The sequence below is a fragment of the Pelodiscus sinensis genome, chromosome 1 (genome assembly GCF_049634645.1).
Source record: "Pelodiscus sinensis isolate JC-2024 chromosome 1, ASM4963464v1, whole genome shotgun sequence".
NCBI classification, from domain to species: domain Eukaryota; kingdom Metazoa; phylum Chordata; order Testudines; family Trionychidae; genus Pelodiscus; species Pelodiscus sinensis.
In genome coordinates this window covers 140,880,051-140,893,730 of record NC_134711.1, presented here as the reverse complement: position 1 = coordinate 140,893,730, position 13,680 = coordinate 140,880,051, and the positions used below count along the sequence as shown (strand labels likewise).

Sequence of the window (13,680 nt, the reverse complement as noted above, 5' to 3'; positions counted from 1 at the left end):
ACACTGTTGCAAAAAAAGCAAACATGATTCTAGGATGCATTAACTGGTGTGTTGTGAGCAAGACATGAGAAGTCATTCCTTCGCTCTACTATGCTCTGATTAGGCCTCAGTTGGAGTATTGGGTCCAATTCTGGGCACCACATTTCAAGAAAGATGTGGAGAAATTGGAGAAGTTCCAGAGAAGAGCAACAAGAATGATTAAAGGTCTAGAGAACATAACCTATGAAGGAAGACTGAAAGAATTGGGCTTGTTTAGTTTGAAAAAGAGAAGATTGAGGGGACATGATAGCAGTTTTCAGGTATCTAAAAGGGTGTCACAAGGAAGAGGGAGAAAACTTGTTCTTCCTGGCCTCTGAGGATAGAACAAGAAGCAATGGGCTTAAACTGCAGCAAGGGAGATTTAGGTTGGACATTAGGAAAAAGTTCCTAACTGTCAGGGTGGTTAAACACTGGAATAAATTGCCCAGGGAGGTTGTGGAATCTCCATCTCTGGAGATATTTAAGAGTAGGTTAGATAAATGTCTATCAGGGATGGTCTAGACAGTACTGGGTCCTGCCATGAGGGCAGGGGACTGGACTCGATCTCTCAAGGTCCCTTCCAGTCCTAGTATTCTATAATTCTATGATCTCCATCCTCTCTTCCTAACACATCTGTTATTTGGTGGAATATTTTTTCCAAGTGAAGTGGCAAGAGCCCCATTATTTGAGATATTTAAAACTAGATTGGAAGAAGGCACTTGAGAATAATGCTGGACTGGATGCCAGGGAAAGGGAAACAGTCCAGGCTTAGATTCCATTTACCTGAAAAGCAAGATCCTGATTGTCCTTTGCTGCTCTCTTCCTGATTCAATTTCAAAAAATCTTCACTACAAAACTGCAGATTTTCTTTTAGGGTAGGTTCTATGCAACAGAAAGCAGTTTCATGAGATGCAGCATCCCCCAGCACGTGCATTAAATGATCAGATAGATTTTAGCCATCTAATTCTATTATTCTAAACATTCCCAATCAAGATATGCTTACAGCGCAGCTGGGAGTGAGACTCGCAGCCCAGACAGACTTATGCTAACAGTGCTAACGCTAGCAGAAGTGCAGCTTGAACAAGCATGCTAAAAATAGCAACGTGGACACTGTTGTGTTAGAACTCAGGATCCCCAGACCAAGCTTCTGCCTGATTTGAAACATTCACATTGCTATTTTTAGTGCACTAGCTCTATCCCTGCTAGTGTGAGTCTCTCTCCTTGGGCTGGGAGAGTTGCTCCCATCGGCATGATGACACATTCCCACTTCTAAAGTCAGACTATAATAATGACAAAGCTTTCAGACATAGGCTAGCTAAAGAAATGTTATTACCAGACACAGAAAATGAAACAGAACTTATTCAGATACTCTTAGAAAATCATGCTTGGATACTCAGATAACTTTTTGACAAGTTTTTAATGGACCCCCATATCAAATTGAGAAGTCAGTCTAAGTGAAACTAGTGGGAATTTAAATTGGCATTACTTCCATCTTCTTCCCTCTTCCAATATATATGTTGCACCAACTTAATCTCTCAGGCTACGTCTACATAGCAGCACTATTTCAGGATACCCGAAATAGCTGTCCCGCATCTTCACAGCAAGCCCATTATTTTAAAATATAATGGGCTCGCTATTCCAATGTCCCTGTAAACCTCATTCCACGAGGAGTAAGGGATGTTTTGGAATAGTGGGTTATTTAAAAATTTGGCGCTGTGTAGGCACAATCAGCTATTTTGAAATTGGCTCAAAATAAGCCACGCAATTCGCGTAGCTTGAACCATGTAGTTTATTTCAAGTTACAGGTGCAGCGTAGACACAACCTCAGAGTCTTGTAGTCTCACATCCACTAATAAAATGCAGGACTATGTAGCACTTTAAAGTGCTACATAGTCCTGCATTTTGCTTCAGCTACACCAGACTAACACGGCTACATTTCTATTACTATCCACTAATAAATATCTAACATATGCTCTTCTAACACATCATCTCTGAATTTGCTCTGCTAAGTCTATCTGAGTGTCATTGAGTCTAAGCAGATGTAACTGATGCAGGAAGAGGAAATGAAGATTACTCACTTTGGGCAGTAACTGGAGTTCTTCGAAATGAGTGTCTCAATGGATGCTCCATGTTTGGTCTTGGTGCTGTCCTGGCACCTGGATTGAATTTTGAAGCAGTCCCTAGTGATCCACACATGCACTGTGCCGTTGGTATGCACCATGCCAATCAGAATCCTGCATGCATGGCCCAAGCCCTCCAGTTCCTTCTCTATCTTAGAGGCTCCCTAAGTCCAAAGCAGAATGGAGCATCCACAGGTACATGCATCACAAAGAACTCCAGTAACTGCAAGAGTTGAATAACTTCATTTCTTCTTTGAGACAGGTCCCTGTGGATGCTCCATGTCTGGTAACTAATGAGCAGTTTCACTCCCTGGTGGTCAGGGCTTCAGAATATGCGGAAAGCCAATGACAGTATCAAGGCACCCATGGAAGTGTCACCATAGGAAAGTGCATAATGGTTAGCAAAGGTGAGTTGTGATGCCCAGATGATATCTCTGCAAATGCCTGCGAGCAGTACATTTCTGAAGGTATACTGTGGACATAGGAACTGCTCTGGTGGAATGTGCTGTCAAGCACAACGGAGGTTGAAGATCATTGCAAGTGTAACACAGTCTGATACATTCCGTGATCCATTTGAATAACCTTTGTTTTGATATGGCTTCTCCCTTTATATGTTCAGCAATTGCCACAAAGAGATAAGGAGTTTTTTCTGAAGGTCAAGGTAAAACACCATAGCTCATCTAACGTTTAGTGTGAGCATGAAAGCTTTGAAAGCATTGGCATGTGACTTTAGGAAGACTATAGGTAGGTTCTACGGTTTGTTTATGTGAAAGGAAGAAACAATTTTAGGTATTTTGGGTGGGTACGGAGAATTACTTTATCCTTCTGGAATACTGTGAAGGTGGGGATTGGCCTTAGAGCCGCTATATCCCCAACACGGTAGGTGGATGCAATGGAGACCAGAAAGGAGACCTTCATCGATCGGTGCATTAAGGAGTAAGAGGCAAGGGGCTCAAAAGGTGGCCTGGTTAGGGCCTGCAGCGCTAAACTAAGATCCCATAGAGTAGGATGTATCACATCTGGATACAAGACATGCAGACCTTTTAGGAAGTGTTATGTTGTTGGATGCACAAAGACAGACCTTCCATCTATTTTGTGGTGGAAAGCAGTAATTGCTGCTAGGTGTACTTGGATGGAACTAATTGAGAGTGAGGATTGTCTAAGGATGAGGAGGTAGCCCAATATAAACGATAATGGTACGGATAGTGGGTCATGCCCTTGAAGGCACACCATGTCAAGAAGCATTTCCACTTGTAATATATGATGAGCTGGTGGAAGGCTTGTGGCTGTGGATGAAGACTTTTTGTACTTGTCCAGATAATTTTAATTCGGCCAGTGAGAGTCATGGAGGAGCTAGGCTGTCATACTGGAGGTCATATTGGAAAGGGAGCATGATTGGAGTTTGGACTGACATCCTGAGCAGGAAGGGGTACTATAGTTGTCTCAGCCAAGCAAGAGCTATCAGTATGAGCATGACTTCATCCATCCTAATCTTCTGGATCACTTTGGTGAGTAGTAGTATTGGGGGAAAGGCATAACAAAGTTTGTCCTTCCATGGTATGAGGAAGGCATTCCTGCATGATGTCTGACTGATGCCTGCTCTGGTGCAGAATCACTTGCATTTGGTGTTGTGGAGTGTCTCAGACAGATCAATTGTGGGTTGACCCCATCTGCAGAAGAGAAGATGCAGAACTGTGTTGTTGAGCACCCACTCATGGTATTAGGGAAAATGCCTGCAGAGTTCATCTGCCATTATTTTGTTAACTCCTAGTATACTTGTGGCTGAAAGATTAATTCTGTGGTTGATGCAGAAATTCCACAGCTTTATGGCCTTGGTACAGAGGGATTGAGATCTGGCTCCTCGTTTGTTTATATAAAAAAGCACAGGCAATGTTGTCTGTAAGAATCTGTATGTGTTTGTTGGTGTAGTGGGTCGGAGTGGTTGTCCACTGACCATGAGGGGGAACCACCCTTTCCTGAGCCTTGGTGGGCAACAACTGGCCCTAACGAAGCACCTGACCAATCAATCAGGACGAGGGGCCAGGGAGATAAAAGGCCTGCCAAGCAGGCCAAGCCTCCAGCGGCAGAAGGAGCCAGAAGCCTCCACTCTGCGCTCGCTGGAGGAGCAAGACACCGCGGAGGCCGAGCACTGGCCCTGGCCGCCGGGCCTGCGGCTCCCAGATGACCCAGACAGACTCTCCACCTGGCCAGAGCTGCTAATGCTCTGGAGCCCTGAGGGCCTGCCCAGAACCCAGGTACAGCCTCAGGGGAGTTTGAAAGTAGCCCAGGGAAAGCTGACTATTGGTTAGCTGAGACAGAGCTTGGGCAGCACTGCGGAGCGGATCCCCGCTGACCCAGTAGCAGACTGCTCTGCTGCTACTAGGGCCCGGGGCTGGGACACAGTGGTGTGGGTGGGCCTGCATCCCCCCTGCCACTCCATTCTCGAATAGCAGACCCCCCTCCCCCCCGTTGGCTGTGCCTGAATTGCAGCCAACACTCACTGCTGCCAAGCCCTGAACAAGGGCCTGACTTTAGACTGCTATTTAAGCCTGTTGCCATGCCCTGAGAAAGGGCTCGGCTTTAAACTGCGGTTTGTTTGCCTGCTGCCAGGTCCTGAATCAGGGTTTGGCTTTGATGTCTTTGCTGTTTGTTTAACTGATGCCATGACCTGAGCAAGGGCTTGACTAGAACTGCTATTTGTTTGCCTGCTCCAAACTGTTTATTTTTGCTGCCCACTCCGAACTGAGGCCGGGCCCTTGAACTGTTTATTTTACAGCCCGTTCGAACTGAGGTCAGGTGTCTGAACTGCTTATTTGTTGACCACCTTGAGCTGAGGCCGGGCATTGAACTGTCTACTTACTACTCACCCTAGACTGCAGCCAGGCTCTAGACTCTAGGTTTCCGCTCGCCTGGCGGGAGGACCTACATGCAGACTCGCAGCCTCTGCTAATTCCCCAATTGACAGCGGAAAATGTAGTGGGTTGGAGTGGCCGCTCACTGACCACAAGGGGGAGCCAGCCCTCCCTGAGGGCAACCCACTTATAGTTGGCTATTATGAGTAGAAAATGTTGACACGCATTGAGCATTGCTCAGAGATCTAGTAAATTTATGTGTACGGAGAGCTCTTGAGGTGACCATAGACCTTCAATGGTGTGTTTCACATATGAACTCCCCATCTGGTTCATGGCACATCCGTGGTAAGCATGCATGAGGGGGCCTGAGATACAGAAGGGACATCCATGCACAGATTGGATTGCTTGGTTCACATAGAAGAGATATGACTCAGTGAATCATGGTGTGCAAAAGGGTCATGGAATGCCTGAGTGGTTGAACACTTTAGAAAACCATATTTGTAGGCCGGGCATATGGATTCAGGCATGAGATACTACTGAAATGGTTGCTGTCATGTGCCTAAGTAGCTATAAGCACTCTATGGCCATAAAGCATGGGGAACAGTAAAGTGTGTTGGCTAGAGTTTGGATAATGAAGAACCTGTCTTGAGAAAGATAAGCACGTGCTGTCATGGAGTCTAGATGGGCACCAATAAACTGTATGATTTGGGTGGGGCAGATCAATGATTTCTCCCAGTTTATCTGGAGGCCAAGTTTTTAAAAGCACTCTATTGGTACTGTGGACGAGCATGTTGCTTCGGTATACAATGTGGCTTTGAGCAGGCAGTCATTGCGGTATGGGAATATAATTATTCCCATGGTGTGCAGCTGGGTTGTGACTGCAGCCAATACCTTGGAAACAACTCTAGATGCCAAAAGGTAAGACCCGGTATTGGTAATGATCTGAGCATAGTGTGAATCTCAGGAACCTCCTGTGGATGGGATGGATAGGATGCAAAAATAAGCATCCTGAAGGTCGGGGGCTGAAAACCAGTCCCCTTGTTGCAACGCTGGGATGATGGTGGAGAGTGTGACCATGCAGAAATGCTACTTCTTTACATATTTGTTTAGTCTGTGCAAATCAAGAATGGGTCTCCAACCTCTTGGTTTCTTTTTGGTTAGAAAATACCAAAAACCCTTTTCCCTGTCCAAGTTGTGTCTTGTGGGAAGGGTCCCTGAAGAGGGAGGGAAGGGAGATTTGGCAGGTGGTCTGAAAGGGATAGTGTAGCCAGATAGGGTGATGTGAAGCACCCACTTGTTGGAGGTGATAGTGGCCCATAAGCAGTAATATGGGCGGAGGCTGTTTTGAAAGATCCTTTCAAATCATGAATGGCATTGAAACTTTTAGGGGTTTTTCCAGGCCCTCGACCAAGCATTCAAAGCTGTTTGGTGGCTGAAGTACTGTCCACAGCTTGAGAGCAGGCTCTGTTTCTGGTCTGATTGTTGTCTGACCATTGGTGAATGTAAGTGTTTGATCCTTTGTTCTCTTGATCAGCGTCACTCTGCTTTGTGATCACCCTCTCCCTGTGTGGTTAACAAGGGGATAGGATTGACTTAGGAGACCAGGCTTTAAAAGCCAGAGGCAGAGTGACCAGGGGGAGTGAAGAGAACAGGGGGCTGAAGAAAAGGGAGTTTAAGAGGGAGATGGCACCAACAGGGATGTCCTCAGCATTTGATTTAGTGGATCTTTACTAAACCCACTAAATCGAATGCATGTAGATCAACAGCCATAGCATCAATCTTCCTGCAAGTCTAGACATAACCTCAGTGATCTAATTTACAATACTTTACACTTCACCTCTGACTTTGGCTTTCACTCTCTGGTCACTATTACAGTTGCTAAGACTGAACGGGCATTAAACTTTGAGAGCTTGATGTAGGAAGGTATTTATGCATGTACATTACCTCTACTGGGACGACTTGAATACTAAAGTTAGGCAAATGCTTAAGTACCTTGCTGAATCAGGGCCAGAGTTCATTAATCCAGTTGAACAGTAGAAGTAGAATGATACCAGACTTACAGATATTGATATCCTTGGGTGCCTTTCCTGACTGAGTTCAATACAGATGTTCTTAAAACGCTTACATCAGCAACTAATGCAGACCAAGTTAAATCCTAATCCCACTGACATCAATGGGAAAACTCCCACTGACATCAGTAGAATTAGGATATAAACTCATCTGCATTGGTTGTTGGTATAAACATATTTCAGTGAGATTAAGATTTGGCCCATTGACAGAAATTGTTGAGAGATTATTGTATCGAAAATGTAATCTGTCCATATTCAGTTTCAAGTATTAAATGATCTTCTTTTTGTAGTATTGCTTATAATCTTTTACACACACCTATTACTATTATCAAAGTTTTTAAAATTACTATTTCAGTTTCATGACAAGATAAGACAGTATTTTATATACCATATAAATAGCATTTCTGAAACATCTAAGAAAAGAGAAACTTTGAAACAGTTACCAACTCCTGCATTACGTAGTGTTGCATACGTATCGTGTAAAACAACTGTTTAATGGTATAATTTCAATGTTTTATGTCTTTAAAATATACTTTTATATAAAAATCTCTGAAATAATTTTCTGATACCTGCTATGCAACACTCTTTTACATAGATACTGCTTTTAAAGACTTATTTAAATAAACTATTTAATTATGTCATGCAAAATGCCCAGTTTATGTCATTATCTAGTATTTCTACTTGGATATTCATTCACTGAATGGTTCCTAAAACAGGAAAATCATCACATCCCAGGAACAACAAATACTTCTGAATTAATGTAAAAGAAAAAGAGTCTAATGAACAGCATATTTAAATTTCTTAGAACAACGCTGATAAAGGTGATGTTACCTGAGCCATTGGGAGTTTTCTCATCAAACAGGTTTTCCACAGTTGATAGTCGTCTCAGATGTCTTGCAAACCTGGCTGGATTATCCCAGGGGATATAAGATACTTCATAATCACCTCCAAGCATCAACCCTGAGCCCTCCAGTAAGCCAGAGTCATCCAAACCAGTCAGTCTCAGGCTTTCAAAAGTAAACACTTTAAAGGCTCTTTCTACTTCAGCCCAACTCAAGTATTCTGGAAGAGAATTAAAACCACCCACAGACATTGTCTTTATAATTCAGTGAAAGGTAAACAGAGGACTGTCAAGAGTATATTTTCCTTAGTATTGCTATTAAGGCTGCCAACAAGTGAGCTAATGGTGATGGTAATTTCAGTAATGATTAATGGATTAATCTGATGATGGTCAGAGATATTATTAGACCTGTGCCTTATGATGGCAGAAAAGGAATTGAAGGGGCTTGGATGTTTATTACTTACTGTATCTTGACACTGAACATTCAGGCTCACTAAAGGGAGTCTCGGCAACCTTTCTAATTGTTTCACAGTGTGTACCAAATAGGTACACATGTTATAAGAATAAGGAACTGCAGAGACAATTCTTAGAGAAGTAAACTTATCCTGACAACAGAAAATATTAGTATCATAGATATTACATTACTGTTAACATGGGCAGCTCAAAGAGTACACAAAGAGCAAACCATGTTTTTCTCCCAAGTAATCCTACCAGTTCTAGACAAACCTCCTTCTCAATCAAAAAGTTCTTTGTAAAGAAGAGCATTATATATCTCAGCGGTTCTCAATAATTGTTCTATGCACTAGAACCAGAACTATTAATCTGTGTTACTGATATTGTTGTCTCAACTTAATACATAGTTCATGTACTTGGGTGATTTCTGACATGCTGCTAATGTCCAGTTGTCAATCACAGTTTCTAACTAGCAGTGTAACCTTGTCTGCTCATAACCATGGAACTGAGGTTCAGTCTCAGGCCAAACTCCATGGTAGGTTAGGATGCACAAAGCATATGAAAGTTGGTAGATACTGGCTGGTACAGTGATTTTAGTTGGATAAAATGAGACAGTGGCTCCAAAAAAGTGGGTTCTAATGGTCTCATAGGAATGTGTCAATAAAGAATTAAACATTATTAATTTTAAAAATTACCACTGGTGCAATAATGCATGAGTTCATGCACTCTGGCCAAGCGTTTAGAGTTGCTCCAAGGTGGAGGAAGGGGGAATTGAAGAAGTTCCACCAATGGTAGTTTGTCCATCATATCATGTTCAATCTTTTCTGGATTTAAGACCCCTTGGACCTGAAGCAAAGAGCAATAGGAACAAAAGTAAAATAAACTTTCACAACACTGATTTTTCATTTAAATGATTAAGGTTAACAACTCTGCCCTCTAAAGCTTCCACACATACACTATGTTTTACTTTATTTTGAAGTCAATAGGATTTAAGAATATGCTTAAAATTGAGCATAAGCTTAAAGGCTGTGTCTAGACTGCATCCCTTTTCCGTAAAAGGGATGCAAATTAGACACATCACAATTGCAAATTAAGCGGGGATTTAAATCCCTCCCGCTTCATTTGCATAAACATGGCTGCCGCTTTTTTCCGGCTTGGAGCTTTGCCGGAAAAAAGCGCCAGTCTAGACGCGGATCTTTCGGAAAATAAAGCCTTTTCCGAAAGATCCCTTATTCCTCTTAAAATAAGGAATAAGGGATCTTTCAGAAAAGGCTTTATTTTCCGAAAGATCCCCATCTAGACTGGCGCTTTTTTCCGGCAAAGCTCCAAGCCGGAAAAAAGCGGCAGCCATGTTTATGCAAATGAAGCGAGGGGGATTTAAATCCCCGCTTCATTTGCAATTGCGATGTGTCTAATTTGCATCCTTTTAACGGAAAAGGGATGCAGTCTAGACACAGCCAAAGTGTTTTACTGAATCAGTATCTTTATGCAGAAGATGAAATCGGTTATCCCAAAAGGAAAATAGAATAATCGAAAAAGTCACAATAAATGGATATTTACTAATGATCAAAATTTTTTTGCCACTTAGCCAGAATCTGAAATTTTTCTTGGAATATAGAAAATATTTAGTTTGTCAGACCATAAAGGGTGCTTTTGTATTAGCCTCTCCTTTCCACATATTCTTAGTTGGTCTATACTACTCTTTACAGTCATTATAATCAAGAAATCATACAACTCATTGATGGTCTTTGAAAGCAGAAATACAATGGATTTAAAGAACTGTACTGGTTTGATGTTTCTCTGCTTCATTCAGTTTTACTTTATCTTATTTTTACCATTACAGTTTCTGTCTTCTGTGTTACTTTTAATACATTTTTCCTGTATCCTGTCTCCCAAACTCATTCCTTCCTCTTTCCATCTCTTCTACCTACATTTTTGGAGGTTTAGTCAACTCCTACATTTACTGCTTCAACCCCTTCCTCTTTAGTCTCCCTAAATCTAGAAGGCTGCCCAAAAATACATCCAACATGCTTCTGCTAAAAGCATCTTCCTCATCCCTCACTCATTCGTATCATCCTTCTGCTTGAAGCCCTTTGTTGCTTTACAAGTTTCATTTCCATCAAACTTTTTACTCTAGCTTACTCTACCTTCTGCCTACATCATGTCTAAATAAATCTTACTTCCCTGACTAGATGATGCCCATTTAGGTCACCTTAATGCATTCTGGTGTTCTTCTCCCATGAACAGCTCAGCTTTTTCATGTGCTGCCCCTCTTCTGTGTCAAATATACTCTAATCTATTCCATTCTAGCTGCCACACCTCACTCTTCATTTCAGATCTCTAGGTGTATCTAGACTAGATCCTTCTGTCGGCAGAGGGATGTAAATGAAGCACTTCGAAAGTGCAAATTAAGCCGGGATTTAAATATCCCATGCTTCATTTGCATAATCACATAATGGCACTCTTTCGAAAAAGCGCTCTTTCGAAATTGAAACCGCAGTCTAGATGCGGTTCTTTAAGAAAATGGGGCGCTTTTTCGAAAGATCCTGTAAATGAGGTTTACAGGATCTTTCAAAAAGGCACCCCATTTTCGAAAGAACCGCGTCTAGACTGCGGTTTCAATTTCAAAAGAGTGCTTTTTCGAAAGAGTGTCATTACGTGATTATGCAAATGAAGTGCGGGATATATAAATCCCGGCTTCATTTGCACTTTCGAAGTGCTTCATTTACATCCCTCTGCCTAGAGAGGGATCCAGTCTAGACATAGCCTCTGTGTCTACAGAAACTCTAGTTTCTTTAGAATAACCCCCTCGCTCAGTGGTGGTCCAAAGCAAAGCCAAAAGAGTTCTACAATGTACAGAGTGTCCCCACTTTAAGTCACCCCGGTATACATCCGTTCCACACTAAAGTTGTTGACGACTGTAGGAACTGATGCATTATAAGTTCTTCCATTCCCTGCTATAAATCGTGCAAAACACTCCCCCCTCCCAATTTACTTAAATGGAAGTCAGCCTCAGGAAAAAAATTCCCCACTCTAAGTTGTTTTGCTATAAGTCCAAGTTTTTTGGAATGTATCTTGGACTTATAGCGAGGACGGTCTGTATCCCAAACCATCATGTATATTGAGATGCAGTCAAAAAAGCTAAGTGTTCACATAAGCAGGTTGGCCAGGCCACTCAGATTAATGTGGTACATTGCATGTTGGGATCTATAATCTCCATGGGTGTCTGCAATCTGCTCCATTTTAAGCAAAATAAGCACAGCCTTTGGATTTCAGGCAAATCATTAAATGTGGCCATCAGTCGGGAAAAGTATGGGTTCTCCTACTCTACACCTAAAAAGAATTTTAAGTTAATGCCCTCATTGTAGACTTTAAGACTGTTGATATAAGACAAAGTATTATACCTTTAGCAGGTGTAGCTTCTGAGACAAAGTATCATGGTAGTTTAATAGAAGAGGCCATTCAGGGACCACAGTATTTTCTTCATTGTCATTAAGAAAAAAGGAGTTGTAGAGATTCTGTTAAAGAAAAAAGCACATGCATTAAAAATTAAAACAGAGATTTATTTAGCTATCAAGGAAGTCTGAAGGTAAATACAAACCTTTTTTTCACTCTCAGAGAGGGCAAGAGAGGGAAGGATAGAGACTATATGGTTAGCAAGGCTATGATCCAGCCCATCTGCTCGTGGTTCTGGGACCACCAGACTTGGTGGTGTAAGACTTTCTTCACCTGCAATGACCTACCAAGCAGAAACATAGTAAGTGTCACTATAGCATTGGTTTGGAGTTAGATTTTGATGCAGCCTTAACTTAGATTCCATTGAATTTCTGTATTCACATGAACATAGTTTTCTCAAAAAGACTTGTTTCCCACTGGAATTCCCAAACATTTCTGAATGAAAAACACGTTAAGAGTTTTAATGCACATGGATAATTTTAAAAATGGCTGCAAATCACAAGTTGAACCTTTCCTAATTGTCTTCACTGTGGACAATTTTCTAGGCTAATATGCAAATGAATTAATGATTAGAAATCAGGAATATTAAGTATGCTTAAGCAAAAGTTTAATTTCCTAAGTAGTACGGGTTTTTTATTCTGTAGACTGGGGGCAGAACTCAGATCTCTGTCACCATCTAAGGTAGAAACTCTTCCAGGTGACAAGTGTTTCCATAGCCCACTTGATGGGAAAGCATTCTCTTTCAACCACTGCATATTTCTGCTCTCTCGGTAGGCATTTTCTATTAAAGTAGAGGTCTTGGTGCTCATCATCTCCAACCATCTGTAACAAGACAGCACCCAAAGCTACTTTGGATGCATCTGTCTAAAGGACGAATTCTTTGTTACAGTCAGGAGCTATGAGTACAGGATTACTGCAGAGAGCTGTACATAGATCCAAGAATGCTTTCTCTGCTGCATCAGTCCACTTCACTATGTCAGGAGCCCAGGCCTTTATCAGGTCCATCAGGGGACTTTTTCTGATAGCAAAATGCAAGATGAATTGTCTGTAATACCCCACCACATTCAGGAATTCTTGGACTTGTTTTTTTCCCCATTTGGTTGGGACCAATTCTGGATGGTCTCCAGCTTATTCACTTGGGGTTGTACTACACCTCTTCCTATGGCATAGCTGAGGTATTTAGCCCCAGGAAGTCTTATAGTGCACTTGACTGGGTTAATCATAAGAGTGGCCTGTCTTAAGATATCCATTCTCTCTAGATAAGTCTCCCAACTGGAGGTCTGAATTATAACATTGTTTAGGTATGCCACTGTGTAACTGGTATGGGGGCATCAGAGTTCGTCCATCAGATGTTGGAAGGTGGCAGGTGCCACATGTAGTCCTAAAGGGAGAACAGTATATTGGAATAGGCCCTCAGGTGTAGAAAATGCAGTTTTTTCTTTTGCTTCCTTGGCCAAGCGGATCTGCTAATACCCCTTTGGTAAATCTAGGTGGTCAACTAATTCACCGATGTGGGGTATAGGGTATGCACCGAACTTGGATATTTCATTCAACTGCCAAAATTCATTGCAGAACTGAGTGGTACCATTGGGCTTTGGCACCAAAACAATTGGACTAAATCATTCGCTGTGGGATTCCTCAATGACTCCCAATTCCATCATCCTCTTTACTTCAGCCTTAATTTCTTCCCCTTTTGCAGCTGGGATCGGGGTCTAACCTTGACTCCAGGGTTTGTGGTAATACTGTGATAAACCTCAGTCATTTGGCTTGGCTTAGTTGAAAACATGTCCTAGTATTGGCTGATCATCTTGATTACTTCCTTCTTTTGGTGTGGTATTAGGTTAGGGGATATTTTGATTTGCTCATGGGAA

General features: G+C 42.0%; 1 protein-coding gene across 8 annotated transcripts in view; it reads right to left on the bottom strand.

Moving 5' to 3' along the window:
* SPAG17 (sperm associated antigen 17) overlaps positions 1 to 13,680 on the bottom strand; it is a 202,896-nt gene that overhangs the window by 105,580 nt on the left and 83,636 nt on the right. For 3 of the 8 annotated variants that reach the window (XM_075904849.1, XM_075904827.1, XM_075904833.1), the window contains exons 11-16: positions 11,955 to 12,092; positions 11,758 to 11,871; positions 9,049 to 9,199; positions 7,891 to 8,121; positions 2,097 to 2,174; positions 802 to 900 (exon numbers count right to left, since the gene is read on the bottom strand). In XM_075904849.1, the coding sequence (XP_075760964.1) occupies positions 802 to 900; positions 2,097 to 2,174; positions 7,891 to 8,121; positions 9,049 to 9,199; positions 11,758 to 11,871; positions 11,955 to 12,092 (811 nt within the window). The remainder of the gene's footprint in view (positions 1 to 801; positions 901 to 2,096; positions 2,175 to 7,890; positions 8,122 to 9,048; positions 9,200 to 11,757; positions 11,872 to 11,954; positions 12,093 to 13,680) is intronic. The other 5 variants (XM_075904852.1, XM_075904841.1, XM_075904866.1 and 2 more) reach the window with 5 other exon arrangements.